The sequence below is a fragment of the Trachinotus anak genome, unplaced genomic scaffold (genome assembly GCF_046630095.1).
Source record: "Trachinotus anak isolate AG129_WGS33_773 ecotype Australia unplaced genomic scaffold, CSIRO_AGI_Tana_v1 ptg000015l, whole genome shotgun sequence".
NCBI lineage: Eukaryota > Metazoa > Chordata > Actinopteri > Carangiformes > Carangidae > Trachinotus > Trachinotus anak.
The window spans coordinates 15,010,965-15,035,928 of NW_027273866.1; the positions used below are offsets into that span (position 1 = coordinate 15,010,965).

Here is a 24,964-nt window from a genome sequence, read left to right on the forward strand (position 1 = left end):
TGCAACTGCAACCTGATGTTGCTTGATATCACGTTTTAATTATAACAAAATAAACATCACTGGGGCAGAGACATATCTAATAAAGGCGTTAGGGTTAGGTCATGAGATTATTATAGATTATGCTTTATAATAGATTAAATTACCCAAAGAACATCTGAAATAATTGGCCTGTTTCCACTGGAGGTTTAAATAAAGTTGTCAGGCTTCAATTAACGCGTGGTTGCGCAGTAAAAGTTTGTAAAAGTAAAACGAGAGGAAGGACAGATAGAAAGTTAAGTGAGTTGGCAACTATTTTCATCATTTAAGTCTTTTTCATGTGCAAACAACAAACATTTCGTGCCTAAAGTAATTCACAAGATCTGGTTGATTGACTGTAAATTTCTGTTAATCAGGTGATCAGACTGTCCAAGGTGGCTAGGCTAATGTTAGGCTAATGTTAGGCTAATGTTAGGCTAATGTTAGCCCAGAGTCGGAATTAAAATAAAAACTTCACTGTCATTTCAAAAGCAACAACAGAGCAGGAGAGAGCAGCTCAAACATTTGTGCCGGTGAATCAACACTTTCAAATGACGCCCGTGAGAGGCACATCAAGCATGTTACACCCGTGAGGAAAAAAAGGTCGTTGTCAGAAGTGGGATTCGAACCCACGCCTCCAGAGGAGACTGCGACCTGAACGCAGCGCCTTAGACCGCTCGGCCATCCTGACATGGAACCGTGGAGAGCCCGGATGTTATAAAAGTTTCACAAATCCTACCACGATGTTCTGATATATGATCATTTTGGTGGTTTAGTGTCTGTTTTATTGTCGTACAACAACCGTTAAAGCAGAGAATCCTCCCCATGAAGTTTAGCTTAACATTTCCGCTCAGCGACTCAAAACTGAGTCGCAGTTACAGCTGTTGGCCAACCCGAGGAGCTGGCAGCTGGGTCTGACCGTGTCCCCCCCCCCCAGCGTGGCCAAACACCTCAGCCTGCTCGGACCTGCAGCTGCTCTTACTGGAGCCAGCGAAGGCAAGGTGCGTCTCACTTAACTCAGCAAGTTAGCTAGATGGTTAGCTTGATGGTTAGCTTGATGGTTAGCTAGATGGTTAGCTTGATGGTTAGCTTCATGGCTAGCTTAATGGTTAGCTTGATGGTTAGCTTGATGGTTAGCTTGATGGCTAGCTTGATGGTTAGCTTGATGGCTAGCTTGATGGCTAGCTTGATGGCTAGCTTGATGGTTAGCTTGATGGTTAGCTTGATGGCTAGCTTGATGGTTAGCTTGATGGTTAGCTAGATAGCGGCGGCTTGAGAAATAGCGGAACGTACTCCCCACGGAGAAAAAAAAAAAAAAAACACAGGTAACTTTGCAGGTGGTTTGCGGGAAAGATCGTCTATTTATATCAAATTATTAAATAATAAGAGTGAATGTCTTCGTTCAAGCAACGCGTTAGTATGAATATGACACCAACTGTTAGCTAGTTAGCTTCAAGCTGCTCTGAATTAGTTTCTGGATACGTCTCCTAAACTAGACGCTCTTGCCTTAATTTTCTGATCTTTCTGTGAAACCAGGTGGAGTCTGGGGAGTTTTATTGTGTGTATTTCCACATCGGGCTGAGTCTTACTGTGCTGAAACATGTTCTGTTAAACTAATCCCTCAGTAAGACACTCAACTATCTGGACTAGCCAGTATGCTAATGTGGACCTGAATAGCTGTTTGACAGTGTCCCACTCCCGTTGTGTTTACTTTCTGTATTTTCTCACAGGCTCTTCTACCTCTTCACTCCAGGTATTCAACTGGTTGGAAAGGTAATATTTGCTGAAATGCTTTCTATCTTTTTTCAGGAGCTTGTCTCACTGGGCCACACTTGTATTCACTTTGTTGTTCTTAAAAATAGTCTCTTCTAAAAGCCCTGTCCCTAGTGTCTCTGTCAGAGGGTGTGTTTGATTTATACTTCCGTGGCAAGCTGTCACTTCTTTACTGAGCAGTTTAATGAAGCACAAAAGTGGTGTATGCAAATAAACTTCATATGTCTGTGGTCTTTCTCTCCTCAGTTTGACACTCATGGCCTCAACCCCTCCACACAATTTCTCCTGGGTCGATCCAGGCAAGCTGGCCGGACTGGCACTGCCCAGGATGACATCTGAATACCAGTACCTGCTGGACAATGGTATCAAACACCTGGTCTGCCTGTGTGAGAGAAAACCACCTTACTACGACTCCTGCCCGGAGTTACAGCTGCACCACATCAAGATAACTGACTTCACTCCTCCCTCACCGGGTCAGATTGACAGATTCCTCTCTGTCGTGGAAGAGGCCAACTCCAAGGGCGAGGTAAGATCTCGGATACTTGATAGACTGTGATGTGATGGATCGTTATGTCTTTAAAGTACTTTCAGGACTCTCCGGGGTCAAGTTTAATATTGTTCGTTGGCTCACAAGCTACAGTGCTATACCCTAAAACACTTGGCGTCGCGGTTAGTTGAGCCCAGGAGATAGTGGGAAGGAAAAACTGCCTTTCACAACCTTGTCGCTTCTCCAAAGAGCATGAATCAAAACTGAAAAGGCTGTAATAGGCACTGTCAGGGTGCAGAATTGGATCCCAGGGTTAGCGGTTCGATCCCCAGCTCCCCCGAATCCAGGGTGCGTCCGGTGTTAACCCCAAGGCCAAGTAAACAGTTTTGGGCAAAACTAAAGAACAAGAGAACGTAGTGGTGCAGTTTTATCAGCGCACCAAGTAACTTTTACAGGGGGAATAAAATAACACTTTTGCATCTGTTAGGAAGCAGATGTAGCAATGATTATTAGTTAATAAGTACAAAATGATGAGAAGTGCCTCAGTTATACTCCTAAAGTAATACTTTATTATGTAGAAATAAGAATATACAAGAAAACATACACCAAATTAAATGTGGATGATGATCTGCTGTGAGGACCCCTCAGGTTAGCAGCCAAAAGACAACGACTAATGATTATTTTCATGACTGATTTTTTTTTTTTTCAATCATTTATTCTATTAAATCCAAGACAGTAGTGAAAAAGACTTGCTTGTCCCACTAACCGTCTAAAACCCAGACATATTCAGTTTAATCTCACAAACGACATTGAAATGCAGCAAATCTTCACAATTGAGGAGCTTGAAGCAATAAATTGTTGGCTTTGTTTAGTAGAAAAACAACTAATTGATCTAAATGGTTGACATTTAATTTCCTGTTGATAGACTAATTGATTCAACTGTTTCAACTTGTCAAAATAAAGTGCAAATTCCTGTCTCGTAACAGAAGCTAATCCAGGGTGTGTGCATAGCTACAGCTGATTAACCAAAATAAATACTGCATTGTTCCTCTTCAGGGCGTAGCAGTGCACTGTATGCACGGCCATGGGAGAACAGGGACTATGCTGGCCTGCTACCTGGTGAAGACAAAGAAGATTTCAGGCATCGACGCCATCAACGAGATTCGCAGACTGCGGCAAGGCTCGATCGAAACTCACGAACAAGAGAAAGCAGTGGTGCAGTTTTATCAGCGCACCAAGTAACTTTAAAATAATACTTCTGCATTTGTTGCAGATGTAGCAATGATTATAAGAGTGAATCAGTACAAAACAATGGGAAGAGGTGCCTCAGTTATACTCCTAAATTAATACTTTATTATATAGGATTAAGAAAATACAAAAAATCTTGTTAAAACAAGTGATTATTTAAAAAATGAAAGTCCTGGACAATAATACTGAACCCAAATGTTGAAATTACCATTTGCCCTCATGACATTTAACTAAGACAAATGTTTCTTCAGTTAATACACACACACACCACATGTCCAACTCCTCATCTGCCTTTGTAAATGGTACTGTATGCTATCCTTTTTGCTAGCACATCATTTCTTTTCTTTACATATATATATATATATATATATATATATATATATATATATATATATATGCTCCTCTTCTGAGGTTTCTGTTGCCACAGCGTTAAACTTCATTTATGCACTGGATGCCAGGGAAAAAAGACGCTGACGCTCCCTGAATGTTAGCTTTTCAGGAGCCATCGGTCTCTTGTTTTTCTCCTCCTGGTTTCTGCAAATAAACAAAATGAGCAGAAATACTTGAATTTTATTACTTATAGGGGGCACAAACAGAAGCTCGAGCTGTTTTAAAATATGATTATAGTGTTGTCTGCAGATTTGTTTCACTCAGGGATTTTCTTTTCAAACACTTGTAAAGTGGAAAGGAAGAAATGTAATAAGCTAAATAGTCTACTGTAATAATCCTGTTGTGATACCACGCAACTGTTCATAAACATTTCAATTTCATTAAGTTATCACAAATAGAAATGCTCTATAAATAGACTCATATTAGATTTTATTTAATTTAATTTTTCTTCAATTGCCAAAACATGTAAACTCACTCTTTTGATGCCGCATTGTGAACATCTTCAGTCAGCCCGGTTGTTGTCTGACCTGCCAAACACAGAAATGTTGCAATTGAAAATAAAGAAGATATATGTTTGATGAGCACTGTGTCTGTTATGAATGTCTTTTTATGAAAATATGTCATTATTTTTCATGCACCAGTGAACTGTCACCTGTCTTTGCCTTGTCTTCCTTTTGGGAGATTTCATTTCCTGTCTGCTTTTCCAGATCTGTCAGTTTACTGTTGACGTTTCCTCCAGAGCTTCTTTTGCTCTAAAGATGAAAAAAAATGATTGTTTGTTTTGTTGTTTTTACTTTTTGGAGTTACTACACTTATTGATACATTTGCAGTATTTTCAGACAATGTCAACTTATGTATTATGTTTATAAGTTGGGAAAAGCCTTGCATGTTAATTCTAGGATTGCAAACACTGATCTTGTAGAGTATTACAAGAAAAAGAAACATTTCTACCATATTTACTCATTAAACACTACAATATACTATGATCACGTGTTTTAATTTACAGGTTGTGTTTTAGTGTAACCTGTGATATGAACTATAACAGCGTCCCAACACATTATAAATATAATATATAAATGATAAAATGAAATATAAATAAAATATACAATAATTACATTTTCATACAATTTCATTCAACCTGACTAATCTACTTTTATTAGTCACTGCCTACATTTCCCACAAAACCTCTGGGCAGCACCCTCAAAATTGACATAAACAACAAATGGGTCAAAAAAAGTAGAAAGCCTGTCACTGACAGCTGCGTGTTAGGGTGGGTTTTCCCTTTAACTAAGACCTGCGACGTGTTTCACCTGCGCTCGTGTCTCCAGCTGATGTATCGTCACCATCATGTCCAACTCCTCGTCTTCCTCCTCATCCTCATCCTCATCCTCATCCTCTCCTCTCTGCTGGATCTCCCGCAGCCTCTTCTGAAACTGCCACTCCAGGCTGAGTTTGCGGAGTCGATCGTTCTCCACCACAGAGCGCTTCTTTTTGGCCTGGAGCTCCTGCACCTCCTGCTCCAGGAGCTCCACCGCCTGAAGTCTCTGCTGCTTCTCCAGCTTCTCCTGGGCCTCCCTCCTCCACGGGCCAGACAGCTCCCGGGGGTCTGTTTGCTTCTGTTGAGAGGGAGGTTCTTGGAAGGAAACATGTTTTGTTGGGGTGATGCTTACTTGGGGTTTAACTGCTTGACCCCTGAATATGCCGGGTCTTTGCTGCTGTGATGAAAGCGAGGGCTGAGGTAGCTTCTTGGTTGCAGAAATGGGGCATGCATAAATGTGGTGAGCTTGGTTTTGTTCATGTCCATTTACTTTAAGAGTCTGGCTCATCTTCACAGAGAGCAAAGACGAACTCTTGAAGGTGATGAGAGGAGGATTTGACTGTGCGTTCGCCACTCTGGTTACGGGGATGTCTATACGTATGGGCTGAACTGAGGGCGTGGGTGTTGGATGTTGTGAAAAGGGGGTTCTCCAGACACCAGCGCCACTTGTGAAAGTGCCCTGCTGTCGTGTTTTGGGAGAAGTGTTATCAGAGAGGATGTCATGAGTAGAAACACTGGAGCGAATTGGGAAAGATGAATAGTGGCTCATGGTTTGTTTTGCGCTCCAGTCCTGCTGCTCCTGCATGTTCTGCCTCTTGTCCAGCAGGGGGCCTCCACCATCCACACACAAGTTTTCCTGAGAGCGTGCTTGACGCTGGAGGGGCGAATACAAAGATTTTAGTAATATTAACATAGATGCACATATCATTTTATGTACATTGAGCCAATTTTTCGTTGTTTACTATTCAGCAAATAGAACATATGATGATATGACATTTTAGAGCCAGAGGGACATCAAGATTTACCATGAGGGTCCTCTTATTGGAGCTCTGTCCATCCAAAGGTCTCAAAGACACTTGAAATGTTTGCTGTTGTCGACTGGTTTCAGATATGTTCTTGTCCTGGGATTTAGGTGTAGGAAGTGTCAAGTATTCCCTGTGAAATGTCTGAAAAAAGGCAAAAAAGAAACAAAATTGGTCCTTTTGTGTCATAAATTCATTCAAAAGCTGTGGATTTTTGTAACTATTCAGTATTTCCCTCTAGTTTGGGGTGTTAAGCTGACACAGTTTTCTAATGTATGTGAATGATTTCAGCTTCAAAAGCTCAATTTGTTTTACTGTCAAAAATAATTGGGGGAAAGAAATCACTTTTAACATAAATCAACTTTCCTGACAATGCCTATATAAGCCCCTGGCAAATAAATTAATATTATAAGCATTTTTAGATGAAAATGTTTTTTTTCTGAGCAAAATAACATGTGTAGCGTGTAGCCTTTACAACAAACAATAGAGGTTGAAGAAATAAGGTCTAGAATCTAACAAATATCTCACATCAGTGCAAAGGTTGATACTGGACACGGCAGCGATGTTGCTCCCTCTCACCACAGGGTCAACAGGTTCGTCTCCATCCTCCAGACAAAAGTCTGTTGAAATATGGAGAAAATAAAGACGCTGGACTTGTCCTTATGACTCACCATCAGGAATTAAACATGTTCCACATTAAGGCATTTACTGTATGTGCCCAGGAGCAATAAGTGATCAAAACAGAAATGCACCCACTGGTCATGTTGGGGTTGGAGCGATAGAGCTGCCTGTTCCTCTGCATTAGCTGCTCCTTCTTCCTTTTGCTGCTTCCATGGAGCTGTTCTGAGGGACCAGGGTCCACTACATCGTACAACATGAGCTCTTTACCGTTTGGTTTAGCATTTGTTTTATCACCTGGTGAAGCAAGAAAAGGTCTTAATTAAGTCATGAAGGACAGAAAGTGGAAAAAATGTGTTTATGTTCGTGTTCTTCTTACCCGTTGTCCTCTCTGGAGCTGGTTCGCTCAGCAGGGCCTCCAGACCGTGGTAGCTCGCTCCAAACTTTGCAACCTGTAAGGTCACAACAGGGCCGGTCTGCACCATGATAGTTGCTGCCCTGAATCAGCAAAAGATTAATAAAGTCAACATCCATTTCATTGTCTTATTAAACTGTTAGCAACACAAGTCATTAATTTAGAAACTCTGGGGATCGTACTGCAAAAACACACAGCTGCATGTGTTTGCCATCACTTTTATTTCAGGACATTATATTATCCCTGCCAACTGTGGAGCAGGCTGTTATGTAGCTACCTTTCTTGGCTGAGGCCAACCAGGCTTCGACCATCCACGCTGAGCAGCTGGTCCCCAGCTGTTAATCTGCCATTCTGCGCGCAGCGGAGACACAAGATTTATTCCCATCTTTTCCTTGTATAGTTCCATTCAAATTATGCTGTTATTTTTTATTCTCACGTCAAGTTCAGCTGAATCAAAAATGTGTGAGATCTCACCATTTCAGCTGGTCCTCCCCTGACAATAGATTTGATATAAATCCCAAGGTTACCCTGCCGTGCTCCCTGTGGCAAAACAAGAGGGAGGGTGTTAATTAGCTGAGACATCTAGCAGGTAGTTCTGGTGTTTGAATAGTTCCAGTTAGTGAGCACATCACGATTAGGGAAAAACATTTAGTCAAAATGGAGGCAGTCACCTTGGCAGCCACGATGCTGATCCCCATACCGCTGTTCAGAGGTTTGTTTAGTGTGATAGTCACAATCTGTGGCTCTCTGTGTGCTGCCTGTTGAAGAAAATGAGAATAAAATGTATGACTGCTGCATAAACGCTTGATTTTATCTTGAAATTAAATTATATTTCAACACATCTGGACATTGGGTATTTACCAAGTATGTGCTCTCTGCAGAGGGTGTAGAGTCACTGAAATACACTGTCCAGTCGCCTTTGGAGTTTGGCTGGGATGTTAAAGAGCAGAGACCTAGAAGAAAAGAATGTCATCTAGTTTAAATACTAGACAAATAACCTATTTTAGGTGTGTTTATCTTAGATACAATACATCCCTGGGATATGATTTTCAGATTTTGACTTTTTGTCCCATACCTTTTTGGCAAATTGGCTCCAAAAACTCCCTAAACCCTGGAGGGATACCTATCACAGTGTCACAGGAGTATCGGCCCTCTGGCAGCAGGAAGGGCAGGTGGAGGTCGAGGCTCTCCTCCGGCTGGATGTCCCGTCCTTCGCTCCGAATCGGGTTGTCTGCTGAGGCCTCTGCAACCGTCACTACAGCATCAATCAAGTCCTGCAGCGAGGACGACAAGTGAATCAGACAGCGGAAATATTTCAGGAAAAGCTCGTTCTAGTGTATAGATTGACATTTGTCATTCGCTGACAAGGCTCCAATCTGCCTGCTGTGACCCTGAGCAAAACACTGAAGACCCTGCAGACAACCTTGATCTCTGACCTCAGTGGAGACATTATTAATTCTCACAAGCTTTTGAATGCAGGACTTTAATTTGTAATATTCTGAAGTGACCTAAGTAAAAGATCTAAATATTAAGAAGTAGCTGTAGCTTCAGTAGTAGCTTCAACAGACAGCTACTACTGAAGCTGAAGCTGTTCCCTTTTGCAATATTCATATTTTGAGGGTTCAACTCAGATATTTCACCTATATATACCAGATAAATTGCAGTATTACTCGCAGTGTACACTAATTTTTACTGTAATCTAACAAAGCCTGCAACACAGAGGACTGATGCTAACTTATTGTGATGCTAACAGTTACACGTATTTCTTGTCTGTGGATGCAAATAAATGATCTTTGTTCCAATTGTCAAGCAATTTGAAATCTATAGTGGAGATTCAAGAAATATCCAGGGCTGTATTTTTGAGGGGACCAGTGTTAATTAGTTGATTTCAGATATTCGTACCTGCTTTCTGGTCCATCATTGGTAATTCAAACAGTAGAGAGCGGCCATCTTTCGGTTAAGGCGGGATATTTAAATTAACGAAGCCCCGCCCACTGCTGCTGACAACCGTTTGACCGATTGCGCTAGCCGTTAATTAGCCGTTAATTAGCTAACAGCACATTAGCTTCCACAAATGACAAATGTTTAGCTGCTTTAATTTCGTCCGGAGTTTTCTGTCCTGTTGTCGACAGTCTGTGACCGCCACTGCTTCTCTTCTACAGGGTAAGTGTTTCTTGCTTCCTTCTGTTATTCAGTTTTTTCTCCGGTCATTTTGTGTTTGTGTGTTCGGCTAAATTAAGGCTGCTTGACTAACGCTGGTCTTCTCTCCTGTGGCTTTTATGCTGCTTTCATCTACTTATGAATAATATTTGCACTGGCAATAGTTGCATATTAATTTCTTCTAGTGGCTGAAGTTTTTAAAATAAATTTTTGTATTTTATTTTGGTTGTTGCGAGATACCAATGCCGAATTTGTGCCACTATTATATATTCATGTTAGTAGTAAGCTAGCTACAGTAGAGCTACAGTAGAGCTAGTTATCTGTTTTTCTAACAGTATTAGAAAAAGAAACAGGTCTTTTTACAGCATTTACCTGTTACTGTATAAAAGGTACTTTGTTTCACGGTGATCAAAGAAAAGCAAGGATATACCACACTCAAAACAGTGGAAGCTAAATATTGTAAAAATTATTAGGGTCTCAATTGTAGGCTACATGATACTTGTTTGGCACATGCACTGTGATGCTTTCATGTTACTGATATATTATTATGGTGATGAAATATTAATGTTGATGCTGGAGTTTGAGTGTTCAGTGGCTGAATTGAGTTTGTGGCACATTTCCAGCGAGGATGTTGTCATTGTTAAGGAGGTTGTTCCTGTTGCTTATTGCAAAACCAGGCTCTAACTGAGAGTAATATTGGAAATGAATTCTGTCATGCCCATTTACAAAATTAATGTCCTGTAATAATAGCTTAATGGGAAACCTGATTTGGCTTTTGTCACTCATGGGATAGGTAGTCAAATTAACATTTTTTTCACACACCTCATATTCAGCAAAGTATTAGAGAAATATTTCACTCAGAAGCAATCGGGTAATGTGACAACTTGCTTTACTGTTCTTCATATATTATTCATTATCATATTCATCATTGTTAATTATTCATATTATTAAATCTATACTGCTGAGCTTCTGTTCTGTGGTTGAGGCTGCTGCTACACTTGGCCTTGCATTGTAAAACTTCAGGTTATATCTATATAGTTGTCATCTGCTATGTACTATTATATCAATTCTGTTTCCTCCCTGTCCACATGAGTTGGCTACTGAGCTCTGATTAGTCATAGTGCTTTAATTTGTTCAGACTATTTCTCTTGATATCAAAAATATCTTGGAGGGATTTGTCTTAAAAGCAGCACATTTTTTGTTGCATACAGGAGAAAACAGAGGCATTAAAGTAGAGGATTAACACACACAAAGTACTCACAGGAGGGATGTGAGGCTCATTGTTTGCGTAGAGGTAGCCTGCGAGCAACGTCTTCAGCTGCAGTGAGTTCAGTTTGAAACAGGTATTTAGGATGTCCTTCGCATTTTCCATTGAGTACTTATTCATGGTCAGGAGTGTGGTTGCCTAGAAACAGCCAGGCAGCACTATTTTAACATCTTGTACTAAGTGAAATACCAAATATATGGTCAGACACTGTGAATAAAACCTGAGATAAACACTGGAAGGCATTAACAAATTCAGAAATTGATTGTCTTGCAAAGAAGATCATATATTGAACATCATAATGTTTGAACTTTAAATTTGACTAACTTTCTGCCCCCAAAAATAAAGGGTACTCAGCAAAGTCTGTCTTGCTTTAGTATAAATGCTCTAAAACACAATTTACAGTATAATGAACAATCCTTAAAAACAAGGTCCTCTAGTATACCTATTCATCAAACTTAGCGTTGCTGAACAAAAAATAGAAAATGTGCAAAGAAAAGAACATATGCATATGATTCAGATTTTACACTGGCTTTGTGGTTGCAGACACTGATCTGATATTTCCTAAAAGCCCAGTCTAAGCCTTGTTTTTAATCAATATTCAGACATGTGATGCAGGGAGGGACCGACCTGGATGATGTGTCCTAGGTGGCAGTCAGCAGCCAGCTCCAGGCCCTGCCTCTCCGCCCAGGCTTCGATGGCGGTGAGCCTCTGGCGGAGAGCTGCTCCCCAGTAGTGGGAGCGCAGGCCTGGAGTGTTGGCCTCTGCGCTCATGAGCTGGTTGAAGAGCCAGGCACTGATGAAATGGAAGAGCTGGGAGAAGAGCTGGATTGTGAGGGCAGGGTTCACCCGACACCGTCGTAACAGAGACATGGTGTTCATTAAGGTGTTCAGCACCATCTCTGTAACAGGCAGGACAGGAGTGCTAAGACTTCAGGATAGTGTTTGATAAAGGAGGCCAAATGTCTTGCAACATTGCAGCTCTTCAAACTGCCTTGGACTACATGATGTACTGAGTAAATAATCATTAGTAGTAAATTAATGAATATTTACCTATGCCAGCTGGCAGGGGGCCTTGTTGCTCAGGATCAATCAAAAAAGTTGGCAAGTGCTTTGTTAACTCATTCTGCAGACACTGTAGCAGGCAACTTGGGAGAAAAACACACATATAAAAACATGGCCTTTAGCTAATGATACATACAGCTTTTTAGAGTTTTTACACTTGATTTAATGTCTTCACTTTAATGACCATGCAGCCTGGGTTGGGAGAATTTGTTCTGTAGGGTCAGCAACACAAGACATAGACAGAAATTATTACATAACATATTATCATACAATAAACAATATTCTAGGGCTGCAGAAAATTATTTTAATTCTAGATTAATTTATCACTTTTTTGGGTATTGGAAAATACAAAAAGCAATCAACTATCCTTATATCCTGAGGAATCATAATATTCCTCATTTTGTCAAACAGCTCAAAATCACAAAATACTCATTTATTTCCTTGATAAATGACTTTAATCTTAAAGATTGTCACTGGGTTATCAAAATTGTTGCTTTTTAATGTCCTGGTGATAAACTTAAGAGATTATTCATTCTTTCAGTACTACTCTTTCAGTTTACTGTATGGTTGGGATTTGAAGTTCAGGATTGCTGTTGCAGAAGGACCTATTTTTAAATTGGCTTGTTTTGGTGGGTAGAGACTTGCAGTGCCTCCTGAGAGGGCAAAAGCTTGAGTGGGTAGAGAGTGAGGTGAGCAAGGTCGGACATGGTTTTAGCTACACTTTTGATTACTTTTTTTGTTGCACAGTGACCTGTGTGATGGGAGGAAGAAGGCTGTGGTTTTAGATGAGATGTTGACTATGTGCTGCAGTTTCAGAATCAAAACACACTAAAACTCTGCAGTTATCAACATCTGTTTTTTTACCTGTAGGCTTTGTGCACCAGGTGTGAGAGATCCAGCTGACTTTGCTGTGTGAGTGGGCAGAGGTCTTTATCATGCTTGAAGAAATTTAGCAGCTCAGAAGAGTTGGCTATCCAGAAGGCGAGAGCCCCAGCAATGGTCTGCTGCCTCTGAAGGACAAATATAGCAGCAGTGTCATTTAAACTTACAGAACATCTGGTATTTAGTTTGCTTACAAACTGTTATTCATTTGTATCTGAGCAAATGTTACGTAAGTAAGTGGTTTCTTAGACTCGCCTGGATGACCTTCCCAGTCATTGCCACCATTTTGTTGGTAATTGATGTCACACTGTGTGTTTGTCCAGAGGGTGGAGAGCCTTGCCTGTAATGGCGCTGCAGAGCAAAGCGTCCCACGGCATAGAGAATGTATGCAGGTGAGAGCTTGAAATGAACTGTGGAGGTGTTGGTGTAATTTATGACTGCAGACAGGAAGGCGTCCTCAGCTGAAATGTAAAGGACACCAGCAGGGGGCAGGAGGACATTATGAGAAGTAAGGGCAGTGAGCTTCCAATTGACAAGTATTAAAATAGAAAATAGCACTGCGGAAGAAAACCTTTTTATCTCATACTCACAGTTGTCACATAATTTAATCCCAAATGGTAATCCAGGCTGATCTGAAAAGTCAGGGTGAAGATTTCCTGAGAGCTTCTCTCCTATAGCAAAGAGGAATCATACAAGGAATATAAAACAAGGACTTACAGTCGTCCTGATTATGTTGTAAAATATAACCCTCATTGATTGGAAGTGAAATATGCCTATATTTTATTGTTTGCATGGAATGTATGTCGCTAATGCGCTAGACTTCACTGTTCATTATAGTTTCGATTTTTTTACAATTTGCAGATTACTCACCCGGGGCAGCCTGGCTCTGGTGCTTTTTGTTGTCAGTGTGATGTTTTGTCTCATGGTTAGGCCCACAAATGCTGTTGTTCAGTGGCTTTTCAGTTGACCTGGATATTGGTTTTAAAGGGTAGGATGTTTTTCTGACAGTTACATACAGCGGGCCTGGGCCCTGTAGTCTGAAACATAAATATTTACAGTAAAAATAAATCATTTTACCCATTCTCATCTCCTGAAACCTTGTCAGCAGCTTTACTCTTGTTCTTCTCTGTCTTCTTTTCTTTTCTTGAGAGTGTTCTCTTGAAGTTTTGGATCATGCCTCCTTTCTCCTTCTCATGACAAATTTCCTTTATTGTTTAACACATGAAAAAGCACAAATATGAAATTGTGTGTGAGTAAAGGAAGGAATTGCAGACTTAATTATCATTGTAATTATCATGTAAAATAGCACCATACTTGATCATTTAGACTCCAGAATACAACTGGTTAATTAATGCAATAAGTACGATAGGTTGAGGTTCAGGATACCTGGAAACTCTCCATGTCTTTCTTGAGCACAAAACGTCCTTCTCTTTTGTCTGAGTTCCAGTTTAATTGTACAATCAAAGGTTTCTCGTCCAGGTCCAGTTTGCGTTCTTAATCCACATGAAAAACAAAGAAAACTGGTCAGAGCATAAACCTCAACAGTTTATGGAACTGCTGGCCCAAGGAAAATCACATAAACAGTCTAAAAAAAGCAGTGGCTATGGGGCAATATAGTATGCAGGGACAGGGAATTATCAGATGCAGAGGCTGAAATCAAAAATAATTTAATTGCCAATTAATCTGCCAAAAATCTGCCAAAAATCTTTTGATTAACAGATGTCTAACAAATTGTTTGGTCTGTTTTTTTAAAAAAAACTTTCAATTGGTCTATAACATGTCAAAATATAGTGAGAAGCTACCTGTCAAAACTTCCCAAATCCAAAGGGAAGTCTTCAAATATCTTGTTTTCTTTAACCAAAACCCAAAGATTAAACATTCAGTTTAATGTATGTCTAAGAAAAGCAGCAAATTTATCATGCTAGAACCACAGAATATTTGACATTTTAGACGCTGTTTTTGTTTGAAAAACTACTGAATGAAGCAATTAATCGATTATCAAAATAGTTTCAGCTTATTTTCTATTAACTAGTCAAGTAATCATTTTACTAATAATACAATTTACTGTCACTTAACACACAGTAAAGCAGGATACCTTCATGTTTAGGGAGGCTGAAACCATGTTGTTTTAGCATTATGGCTTGAAAATCTGTTGTTTATCAAAATTATTGTGTGATGAAGTGAAAATAAACAAAAAAAGAGTTTACTGATGCTATAGTGCTGACCTTTATTTCATTAAAGGTCAAAATGGATATTTTTCATTAGTTGGTTCCCCTGTCATTATTAATGATGGATACAAATTAGTGGTGGGGGATAAAAACCTTTTCCATCTTCTGAACAGGGGCATGCCAGAAAAAGTTTGAGAACCGCTGATTTAGTTTGATGTTTTATCCCAAATAGGCAGAGAAGGACCTAGACTCAGTGTAACTGCATTTACTTTCTGTAACCTTTAATGCTTACCCTTCTTGGCGTGGATCTCATACAGGGAATAACTAGTAGTCAGCATTTTCATATCAGGTCTGAATTTCTCTGAGAGAGTTTCAACAATCTCATGAGTTGAAGATTTGCTGCAAACACGCAGGCACTTTGTGGCCACGTTTCCTTCAACGTGATCCTCAAAATAGAAGCGCATCACGCCGTGAAACTCCAGCTTCTGCTGGGAAACAGAAAACAGTTTGTTTTTTAATGTGTGCTGTGGTGTCTGTTCTTTTCATTTTCATCCTAATTCTGTTAAGTGCACTGAGAGGACATTGTTGAATAGGCTTTGAGAATAGATATGAAGGCATATCTTCCATTTATAAAATGTTGCTTTGGATTTAAAATTAAAAAATTAAGACTTTTTCAATGCACAATTGCTAATAGATTCTTAAAAGATACCAGAAAATCAATAATGAACAGAATAGTTAGTTGCAGCCCCACAGTCATTGAGAGAAAATGCTTTTAATGAAAGTTGCTCTTTGCTGAACAGGAAAAAGACATAAGTAACAAGAAAGGATCTTCAACTACAGTGCATTACAATACTATACATACATACATACATGTTCAGTAGGGAGTTTCCCCAGTGAGACTTAAAATGCATTATTGCTACTTGCTCTATAGAGAAACACAGGAACAGAGACGCCAGAGGCAAACTAAATGTACTGTATGTTTCATCACCAGGGCAAATGTAAGCAATTTTAGATCCTACCCACAACTTCACTACACCAGCTCCCAACACTGTGAAATGTATGGTCACAACTAAATGAACTAAATCAAATCAGAGTGGTAGCAAGGTTGTACATCGCTGATCACCACTGTAAATTACTATCTTACTAGTAGTAGTGGTGGTGGTAGTAGTAGTACTTTGAATTTATTTTTTTGTCTTACATCATAGTACACTGACTACCTTGTGATTTTGGTCAGGCAAGTCATCTGTAGATGTCACCTTGGGCAGTACAACTTGTGATTGGGATTTGCCATTTTCAAAATGGTTAATCAAAAAAATAATCAGCAGATCAATCAATTGTGAAAAGAATAGTTACTGCTCTACATATGTACATTACTACAGTTACTGGTAACTTGCTCTTGAGGTCGATATAAAACTGTGGCATTGACAGTTGTGCAGAGAATGAAGGTTAATCCAAACTAAAACTGTGAGGTGTATGAAGCCAGTCTGATGCTTGCAGGCGACTCACCTCATCGGGTTGGCTTATTTCAAACAGGTCCAGTCTGTTGTTGTTCCACTGTCTGATGACTTTGGCTAATTTTTCTCGGTCTTCCTCCTCTGGCATTTTTCACCAATTAACCTCAAAGTTTCTGTCTGACTGGCTCCTGCAGACTTTCTCCAGAAAACGACAGGGGCAAAAAAAGTCCTGTGACAGAGGAGTTCTTTTCTGTTTTGTGTATTGTATCTATTAAGACCCCACCCCGTCTTCAATCTATTCCCTATTAGTTGTAAACTCAGTGTACTGTGCAGTGAGTTCTTAAACATAATTGCCTACTTCATCCCCAGATCCACATCCCCTCTTTCAGCCCCCGCACCCCTCTGACCTCATTTAACGGCGGGTCAGGGGATCTTTGTTATGTGAGGCAAACAGTTTCCTAATCATATATCTGTCACAGGAAAATTATTCCCATCTTTATAGTTAAGCAAATTGAATCAGTCATTTTCTCTTTTATTGTTATCATCTCCATAAACAAAAATGCATCTTTTGATTACCCACTAGGGTTTGCTGGTGCCACTATTTACATGCATTATTTATAATGCGTTCCAACCATGCTGCAGAAGTTGGTTGTGATGTTGACAGTGTTCAGTAGTCTCAGACATTTCCACAGTCACCATGAGAGATTTCCATCCTCCTTTTCACAGCGACATGGATATTTACGCTTGAAGGAATCCCACTTCTCATGCATACCAGTGATTTTCAACACAATTTATGGTTACATGTCTTCCCATTCAGTCAGCACTATGTATGTGGGGCAGCTTTTGTTTACTGCTCTGAAGCTTTCTGGGTAAACCTAAAATGGAACAAAAGCCTTAACAAAACCAACCCTCAATTAGATATACAGCACAGCATTAAAAAAAACTGAACAATCAAGGGTATTGTTGTCTGGATGCTGGAAAATTCAAAGAAGAAGCTTTTAAGGAAAAACACATTATACTTTCTGTTTTAATGGTCCATTTGAGAAATGGGTACAAGGCTGCAGTTCCTCAATATAATTCTCTTTATTTGCATTTATGCTGAACTCAGAGTACATAAACTTTCATTATATTTTGTAGAAGAAAAACAGGTCAGGAATTTTAAAACAGCAATCAAAAACTTGAGGAAAAAAGTTATTTTGCTTCTGTTTCTTACAGTTGAGAATATTCTATGCTATTATCCTCAACAGACCCCATAAGAAGACCAAAACCAACAACCTGTGAGGCGACGAGTATGCTTCTTTGGAATGGATTGTCGAATGGTCAGCTAGCTTCAGAAATCTGTTTCACTCAACTTTAAACACTATAAGACTTTGGGTTTACACCTGGCCTTCAGTCTGTCTGTCAGTAGTTTTGGACTCCCCTGTCCTTTCTGTGGCCGCTGGGAGCTGTAGTGTTTAGTAAAATTACTCAAACAGGAATAAATAGAGCATTTGTTGGGACTTTTTTCAGGTGCTCTAGCAAGTATTTACAACACCAGAATGACTCTTATGCGAGATTGACTCAAAATAAGCTACAGTGCCCATGTTTATTAAAAATGACCCACAATGTGTTTTTAACATTTTTTTTGGTTTGGTCACACAAACAATACATGTTCATAGGATCATTTCATGGAATTTGTTGACAGGGATTTGACCCAAACTGTAAAGTGGTTTATAAATGGCCACATGGTGGCGCTATTTGATCTTCCTTCCAGTCTAAATTTAAAAAATTTTCAAGTCTTTGACAAATCTTGCTAAGTAGCAGACAAATGCGCAACAAAAAAACAATTCTTCTCTATCTCTACGAGAGCGTCTGTAACGCAATTATTTAAGACTTTTATGTTATTTTTAAGTTTCACCACCCAAAATTCCATAAGGTGACGTAAGGTCCTAAATCTTAATATAAATGAGCATAATTTCATTGTACAAATGAGCACTCTTGAGGTGTGAGGTTGCAAAGATTTGGACCCCTCTCTTCATTTATTTTCAAAAATCTCCTGTGATGTATCCCCTCAGAGCAATAATCTAGTCAACACATTTAAATCCATCAGAATAGCAAATGTAACACATGTCTACAATAACAACCCCTGCAGTACATTTCGCAGGCCTACTCACTGGCTTTAAAACGAATTAGCAGACTACAGTAAGACATCATGTGTATTGTAAACACAGCACGTATGTAGAAAATAATGCAGTTATGTTCCAGCTCTTCCAGGCATCAATCATACAATCGAGCCGTTTCCCTCTGTATTCTGTGACTTGTCTTTCCCCCTGTAAGAAAACACAAATACACAAGTAGAGAAGAATGTAGATTAAAGCATGAACCTTTCTTCTGCACTTGCCTTATCATTTACAAGCATATTCTTGTCTCCTGATTGTCACTTTTCCTCACACCTTCCCTGCTATAATTCTCCTCTCTTGACACCTTTTCCCATTCTCAAAAACACTTTTCTGATTCTTTAAGTTATTGATATTTATTATTTATTTGTCTTTCATCATTAAACATTGTTAGAAAACAGTTATATTTTTTGTCTTCCTGACACTGCTTATTATTGATTCCTTGTAATATTGGCAATTTGAATTTTATGTTTTTAGGTTGTAGTTAATGTTGCATTCATGCTAGTATAAGAATTTCAGCTAACGGTGACAAACATAATGTATAATAATGCAAAAATGTAATTTAATAAAATCAATTTACCCTCTTAGATTCTCTACATCCTCTATGGTCTCTGGCAAGGCAACTCCTTTCATCTCAGGTAACATTGTCACCAATCCACTGTACAGCACCGACATCACACCTGAAACAAATTTTATCGTGAAATGGCAAAAGATACCTTAAATTGGTACATTTGACTCCTCCCTATGTACGATTTTAGAGAGCTAAGAGGCGAAATGAAGAGGAAGACTAAAAATTACCGTAAAGAAAGAGAGGCAGCTCCTGCCAGATGCTGGCCAGTCTGTAGAGCAAGAATGGGGCTGCTATTGCTCCGATGTCACTAGCTGATGAACACACTGACACACCCAAATTTCTGTGAGGATTTGAAAATAGATCAGATAAGATATACAGAATGTCGGTTCATTTTACTTGTTTTCAGATTGGTATTTGTTCGTAAGTATGAACTGGTGCAAAATTTCCATATTAACAAACCAAGAGTTCACAGCCACAATAACTGTACTTGGGTTCAGTGGTGCTTTGAGCTAAATGCTAACGTCTCCATGCTAACATGCTGATGCTGAGGAGGTGTAATGTTTACCATGTTCACCAACTTAGTTTAGTGTGTTAGCATGCTAGCATTTGCTAATTAGCACTAAACACTATACACAGCTGATGAGAGGAATGTCATTAGTTTTGCAGCTATTTGGTCATAAACCAAAGAATTGGACAAACTGATATGGGACAGTGAAATCTGATGCTAGATCTAGATGAAAATTTGACAGATCACTCATGCAACTACAATTCCCTCTGAGGGTAACACGAATGTGTGCAGCACATATCGTGGTAATCCATCCAGTAGTTGTTGAAACATTTCACTCCAGAATACCACAAATGTGGCAGTTATGGGAGTTATGGAGTTATGGAAGGATAGGTAGGAATAGATGTTTGTGACTTAAAATGGTTAAATAACAGTTTCTGTCTTTTCTGGTACAATGAATTCAGGCATTTTCTAGAAGCTGTTTTCTCACTTGGATTTCAACATTCACTTAAAATTTTGCACTGGCACACATGTTTTCATCTTTTTGTCTGGTTCTTGTTAGTCTGATGTGCACGTCAAATGCAGCTTGTTTATCATCTTTCACTGTTCACAAAGACAAATCCATATATATACCAACACTCAGTGTTTTCACACCTCAGAGGTGTCGGATACATCTCTGTGTTTGCAAAGTTCACAGTCTCAAATCCAAGTGCAACAGCAAACCTCCCAATGATTGCGATCAACTTTTTCAACCAGGCAAAATCTGTAAGACAGAGGAATAAAGGTCCAAGTAGAAGCATCACTTTACCAGTTGAGGGACTGACATTACCAACAATTCTTCATGAACTAAGAAATCAACAATTGTATTTTAAGCTCTTCACCAGATGCCACATGCACCATCAGCTGTGCTTACCCGTGGAGACAAAGGGGATTATGAGGCAGGCAATACCAGCAGTGAAGTTGGCGATGGCCATGAGGGAGCGTCGGCCAATTCTGTCGACCAGCAGGTAGAAGATGAGGCCGGTGGGAAGCTCCACCACAGCAGAAATTAAGAAATCTAAGAAGAGGCTATCACCTGTGATCCCAAGCCGCAGGACCAGGCCTTGAAACACAACAGTGCTGGTAAACCTGGATGAGAGCAGAGGAATATGAAGTTCAATTTATTTTGAAATTTTGAAATTACTAGCACATCCTCCAAGAACGATAGATATGGTATTTTACAGTATCATGTTGTAGTAAACAACTCAATATAAAATCACAAGAACTTACCAGGCGTAAATTAAAATTAGCGTGTTTTTTCTCATATTTGGTGTCCTAAACAAATCCTTAACTGATACAGGATTTACGTCTTTCTTTTCCTCCAGAAGAATTATCTGAAAAAATATATTGAATGGTTAATCAGATTTGGTAAATGAGATTTCCAGATTTGCATTAAAAAAATCACAGCTCCCAAGGTAAACAGACAAAATCAGGATACTCAGTCTTTCAAAATATTGGCATACCTCTGCAAGATTATGTGGTAAAGCTCTCCCATTGCATTTTGCAATGTTAGCAGTAACTCTCATGGCCTCTGTCGTTCTTTTTTGTGAAAACAGCCAGCGTGGTGATTCAGGAACAATCCTTTTTTTTAAAAAAAAAGCACACATTTGTAGTCGACTCAACAGTTATATCAGAGCTGCTATAAAGATAAATAAGACCAGCATATATGAGGCAAACCATATACTTTATTCATACCAGTGGTATGCGATAAACAGAAAGCAGGGCACACTCATGACCAGCTGCAGAGTCCTCCAGGAAGACAGGAAGTAAGCCAGACCAGGCAGGATGACCATGCCCGTGGAGTAGAAAGTTCGACTCACCATGGAAACAAATTTCCTGTTGTCTGATCCAAAGAACTCAATCACTACATCAAAAGAAGATAATGTTATAGTTGACGGACTACACTCTTACAAACACAGGTGATTGGCAGGTGCAGATTAAAGACAAAATATTAGTGTAATGACCGACATCACTAAACAGGGTTGGACATGTGACCCTTTATTTACATTTTTAATACCCCAGTTTTTCTAAAACTGGTATAACACTTACTTTGGCATCTATCTAATTTTGATAATAGCTTACATATTCAGGCTAGATTTAGCATACTGGTAGCTCTACAAGCATGGGTAGGTCACCCAGTCATTGACTACTGGGTAGCCTAGCTGTATGACTCTGAGATTGGATCTGTTTTTATTAAAAAATCTTTTTAAAAACTAGAATTTAAAGAATTTCCCTTCACACAAGGTCCAGTGTTAGGACATACCAAGTACATAGGTGGCCGTCCACGCTCCTTTTCCAAAAAACCCTTGTAAAAATCTAAAGATGAGCAGCAGCAGGTACCACGGTGACAGCATGACCCCTACACCTGAGATACCAAGGCCAAGCATGGATGCAATCAAACAAGGCTTTCTACCAAATCTGTGAAAAGACCAAACAGTATTTATTACTGTGGCATTCATTCACAGAATTTAATTCAGTACTTCCATGCTTGTTAGTGGATATTGTGAAAGGAAAACGACTGAAACTCATTTGTCCAAAACCAACCTGTCAGCCAGGTAGCCAGTGACAAAAGCTCCAACAAAAAATCCACATGCCAGGAAAACTTGATTCAAGTCAGCAAGCCAGGATTTCTCACAGACCAATGAGAACTAGGAGAAAGAAGATGTAAGAGTCATTTCACCCAGTACCAAAATTACACCCAGAACTATTAGTGATTTTTATAATCATGGTTATGACATCAATAAATAACTCAATTAAGGATCCCAAAAAAAGGGAGGAATTCTCTACAAGATCTCATGACACATCTTGTCTGTGTTGTTTCTGATTCTAGGGCAGCTTGGTTCGTGTAAACAGAGCTGCACTACATCACATGAATATTGCTCGTGATTTATATGGTACAGTGAGTTTCGTCTTCAGTAATCAGTAAGGGGATACGATTTAAATGCAAAACCAATAGAAGAGAACCTTTGTAGAAACTGTTGAAAGATAAATAATTTACTCATACACTGACAAGGCAGGTGCAGCCCCATATTTAAGGTTTCTAATACTGTTTCTGTGAAAGAAAAATGTACCTACCTCAGAAACAATAGTGCTGTGGCTTTTATCAAACACCCATCTGCTGTCACAAGGCACCAACTCTGTTGTGTTAGAAGTCACCAGCCAGTAAAGTTCATTGCATTTGTTTTGGCTTTTGCTCCAGTCCACATCAAACCTCTCACAGCGGCTGAAGGATCCTGACTGTTCAGACTGGGGAACAGTGACTTCCTGCACCTCAGCCTCTGTCCAGCCACATTCCTCCTGGAGGTGCTCAGACCCCGGACTCCAACACCAGTGATCTGGAGTGTGCCCTAAGAAAACAACACCCACAAATACAAAAGCAAAAATTACTAACGGAAATGAACCAAGCGTGACTATCTTCTTCTGGAAAGGCCCAAAATCTCCTATGTGAGTGATGAGTTTGTCTACATTTGCCATCTCTGCCTATTTTCTAATGTCTGACATACGATGCTGTGTCTGTTAAAGCAGCACAATGAATGCCTAAAAGGGAGACATGTTTTTAAAGAGATCAGTGGGGCCTGAGTGTTGATCAAAGTCCCTCTTTCTTCCTTACTCTTTCGTTTACTGGTCATCGTTTCAGGGAATTTTGCAAGGTTATCAGACCGTTAAAAATTCAGTGTTACCAAACTGCAGTTTATGGGACCTGTCTGCAAGATAGCAGGCCCTTAACTTCCTTTTTAGCTGCACTATCCACATTCCAATCAGGGAAACAATATTTCCCCTCATTTGCAATTTTTTCTTAATTTTTTTTTATCAAAAACTATATCTGTAGCACAAAGGTTTGTTTTACTCATAGACAGTTTATAAAAATGGACATAGCCTCTGTCAGGTCGCCCATAGGTTTCTGAGGAGTGGTTTTGAAGTTCAGAGAGGGTTGCCCACGCTGTCGCCATCTTGACTGTGCCAAACTCCCAGCTAATCCAAAAATGGGCAAAGAGGTGGGGCACATGTGGAGTCCAGACCATGGCACATGCTGGTTTTTGGAAAGCATACACTGTTCCACCTGTCACTTATAGCCATTAATCATGCATTTAAGACTTAATTAAATTTCAAACTGGTGAGTTATATAAAAATTCACCTCCTTGCCGCAGACATATGTGGTTCCCAGAGGATGGATCCCAATGAATTGAGTTTCCTGATGTATACTCACTAACCCTAACTTAGCCATGAGGTTGACATTTGTGGTTTTGAGTGGAAAATCTTGACAGCTACTGGATGGATTGGATACATTTTCCTGTATGTTGCCCTGAAATGACTCTGGTGATACCAAAGTTCATCAGGTCCAAATTTTCACTTGTTCATTGCTTTGATTTATGATTCATACCTACAAAACTAATGTTATTCCCATTAGCTGCAGCTGTACTTTGTGTAAATAACGACCACAGTTTAGCTAACACTCTAAACTAAGATGCTGAACATGGTAAACATTATACCTTCTTTATTTTTGTTGTGTTTTGTAAAGCATGTATGTTCAATAGCAGACTGTACTAGTAGCATTTATTTTGTCAGATGCCTATATGATTACCTGCAGTGGTTACATTTTTTTGGCCCCCTTCTTCTTTAATTTTATTTCTTCTTCTTTAAGTTCATTTGCTGAACTTTTTAACAGCATGCCCCAAGCCTACATGTCTATATTCAGCCTTTACATTTGTTTTCTGATCAGTAATTGAAACAGTTTTGTTCACTACACTGATGAATTAAACATCTGTCACACTTTTTTTAGTCTACACAGGAAAATATGGGCTTAAATTGCCCTGCATGTTCCAATTTATCTGTGATAAACTACCCTGATTTCACTGAGCAACAAACCCAGCTTAGCTTGTGAAACACAGACAGTAGTAAGACAGTAGTAAGTAGTTAGAATGTAGCGTAATGTGAACATTAACCAAATTTCACAGAAACAAGATATACTATAATCCAGCTTTCTAAACATACAGACACAATTTCTTCCTGTGGTATAACTGATTACACAAACTTTCTCTTATGTGATTTTCAGAGAAATTGACTCAGCTTATTGTCTTTGGTTTGTTCTCATGTTATTGTATGTTGTCCTATATACAAAATGTCCCACACTGAAGTCACAGTCATTACACCTGCTCTCACAAAATGTTACTGAAATTTGAGATCATGTAAGAGTCTTCAGGCAGAGCCTTTGTGAGTTACTTAACGTACAAAACATGAGAGCATTAGGTTCAGCTACTTTTGTGTATGTTTCATTTATCTTAGTCTTACATCACTTTATACTGATAAGATAGTAAGCAGTAACTTCCAGGGCTTTCATTCACGTGACGAACCATATATTTGTATTTTGCATGTCCTTTTAGTTTATATTTTTATATACTTCAATTTTATTCTAC

The 24,964-nt window shown here is 39.3% G+C and overlaps 3 protein-coding genes, 1 long non-coding RNA gene and 1 other non-coding gene across 8 annotated transcripts in view; 2 read left to right on the forward strand and 3 right to left on the reverse strand.

The window, feature by feature from the left end:
• The first annotated feature begins 249 nt into the window (after window positions 1–249).
• dusp23b (dual specificity phosphatase 23b) lies at window positions 250–4,494 on the forward strand. Of its 3 annotated transcripts, none has more exons than XM_071497498.1 (4): window positions 250–276; window positions 1,746–1,788; window positions 2,035–2,314; window positions 3,332–4,494. In XM_071497498.1, exons 3-4 carry the CDS (start codon window positions 2,045–2,047, stop codon window positions 3,515–3,517), a joined length of 456 nt encoding a protein of 151 aa, XP_071353599.1. In that variant the 5' UTR covers window positions 250–276; window positions 1,746–1,788; window positions 2,035–2,044; the 3' UTR covers window positions 3,518–4,494. The 3 variants fall into 3 exon arrangements, with proteins under 3 accessions (XP_071353599.1, XP_071353598.1, XP_071353600.1); XM_071497497.1 differs by lacking the exon at window positions 250–276 and adding an exon at window positions 367–1,016; XM_071497499.1 differs by lacking the exon at window positions 250–276 and adding an exon at window positions 1,050–1,340.
• Window positions 624–706, reverse strand: trnal-cag (transfer RNA leucine (anticodon CAG)). Its single transcript has one exon. It is a non-coding gene; the product is annotated as a tRNA-Leu (tRNA).
• LOC139632560 (afadin) lies at window positions 3,884–18,510 on the reverse strand. The gene is made up of 23 exons (XM_071497503.1): window positions 16,332–18,510; window positions 15,118–15,310; window positions 14,044–14,150; window positions 13,735–13,862; window positions 13,528–13,625; window positions 12,913–13,328; window positions 12,640–12,785; window positions 11,764–11,858; window positions 11,341–11,612; window positions 10,708–10,851; window positions 8,362–8,560; window positions 8,148–8,239; window positions 7,958–8,044; window positions 7,761–7,826; window positions 7,564–7,637; window positions 7,251–7,369; window positions 7,010–7,168; window positions 6,782–6,873; window positions 6,257–6,397; window positions 5,224–6,105; window positions 4,566–4,665; window positions 4,389–4,440; window positions 3,884–4,057 (listed from the first exon to the last, which is right to left on the reverse strand). The coding sequence occupies exons 1-23, from the start codon at window positions 16,425–16,427 to the stop codon at window positions 3,964–3,966; spliced, it is 3,852 nt and encodes a 1,283-aa protein (XP_071353604.1). The 5' UTR covers window positions 16,428–18,510; the 3' UTR covers window positions 3,884–3,963.
• LOC139632561 (uncharacterized) overlaps window positions 9,211–24,964 on the forward strand; it is a 45,144-nt gene continuing 29,390 nt past the window's right edge. Inside the window, exons 1-2 of the long non-coding RNA XR_011693583.1 lie at window positions 9,211–9,449; window positions 19,024–19,073. This is a non-coding gene — a long non-coding RNA (uncharacterized lncRNA). The remainder of the gene's footprint in view (window positions 9,450–19,023; window positions 19,074–24,964) is intronic.
• Window positions 17,289–24,627, reverse strand: slc22a3 (solute carrier family 22 member 3). Of its 2 annotated transcripts, XM_071497482.1 has the most exons (11): window positions 22,626–24,627; window positions 22,095–22,198; window positions 21,814–21,968; window positions 21,246–21,414; window positions 21,014–21,131; window positions 20,781–20,884; window positions 20,425–20,639; window positions 20,166–20,274; window positions 19,234–19,346; window positions 19,016–19,115; window positions 17,289–18,588 (listed from the first exon to the last, which is right to left on the reverse strand). In XM_071497482.1, the coding sequence occupies exons 1-11, from the start codon at window positions 23,022–23,024 to the stop codon at window positions 18,540–18,542; spliced, it is 1,635 nt and encodes a 544-aa protein (XP_071353583.1). In that variant the 5' UTR covers window positions 23,025–24,627; the 3' UTR covers window positions 17,289–18,539. The 2 variants fall into 2 exon arrangements, 1 of the variants encoding a protein (XP_071353583.1); XR_011693582.1 differs by lacking the exon at window positions 19,234–19,346.

Excerpts from the sequence above, each read along its gene's own strand:
- dusp23b (XM_071497498.1), top strand. The coding sequence starts at position 2,045 with ATGGCCTCAACCCCTCCACACAATTTCTCCTGGGTCGATCCAGGCAAG. Across the intron at positions 2,315-3,331 it reads AGGCCAACTCCAAGGGCGAG|GGCGTAGCAGTGCACTGTAT; the intron begins GTAAGATCTCGG and ends GTTCCTCTTCAG.
- LOC139632560 (XM_071497503.1), bottom strand. The coding sequence starts at position 16,427 with ATGCCAGAGGAGGAAGACCGAGAAAAATTAGCCAAAGTCATCAGACAG. Across the intron at positions 13,329-13,527 it reads CCAGAGCCAGGCTGCCCCGG|GAGAGAAGCTCTCAGGAAAT; the intron begins GTGAGTAATCTG and ends TCTTTGCTATAG. Across the intron at positions 6,398-6,781 it reads GTATCAACCTTTGCACTGAT|ACATTTCACAGGGAATACTT; the intron begins GTGAGATATTTG and ends GCCTTTTTTCAG.
- slc22a3 (XM_071497482.1), bottom strand. The coding sequence starts at position 23,024 with ATGGCAAATGTAGACAAACTCATCACTCACATAGGAGATTTTGGGCCT. Across the intron at positions 22,199-22,625 it reads ACAGCACTATTGTTTCTGAG|TTCTCATTGGTCTGTGAGAA; the intron begins GTAGGTACATTT and ends TCTTTCTCCTAG. Across the intron at positions 21,132-21,245 it reads CTGTTTATCGCATACCACTG|GATTGTTCCTGAATCACCAC; the intron begins GTATGAATAAAG and ends TTTAAAAAAAAG.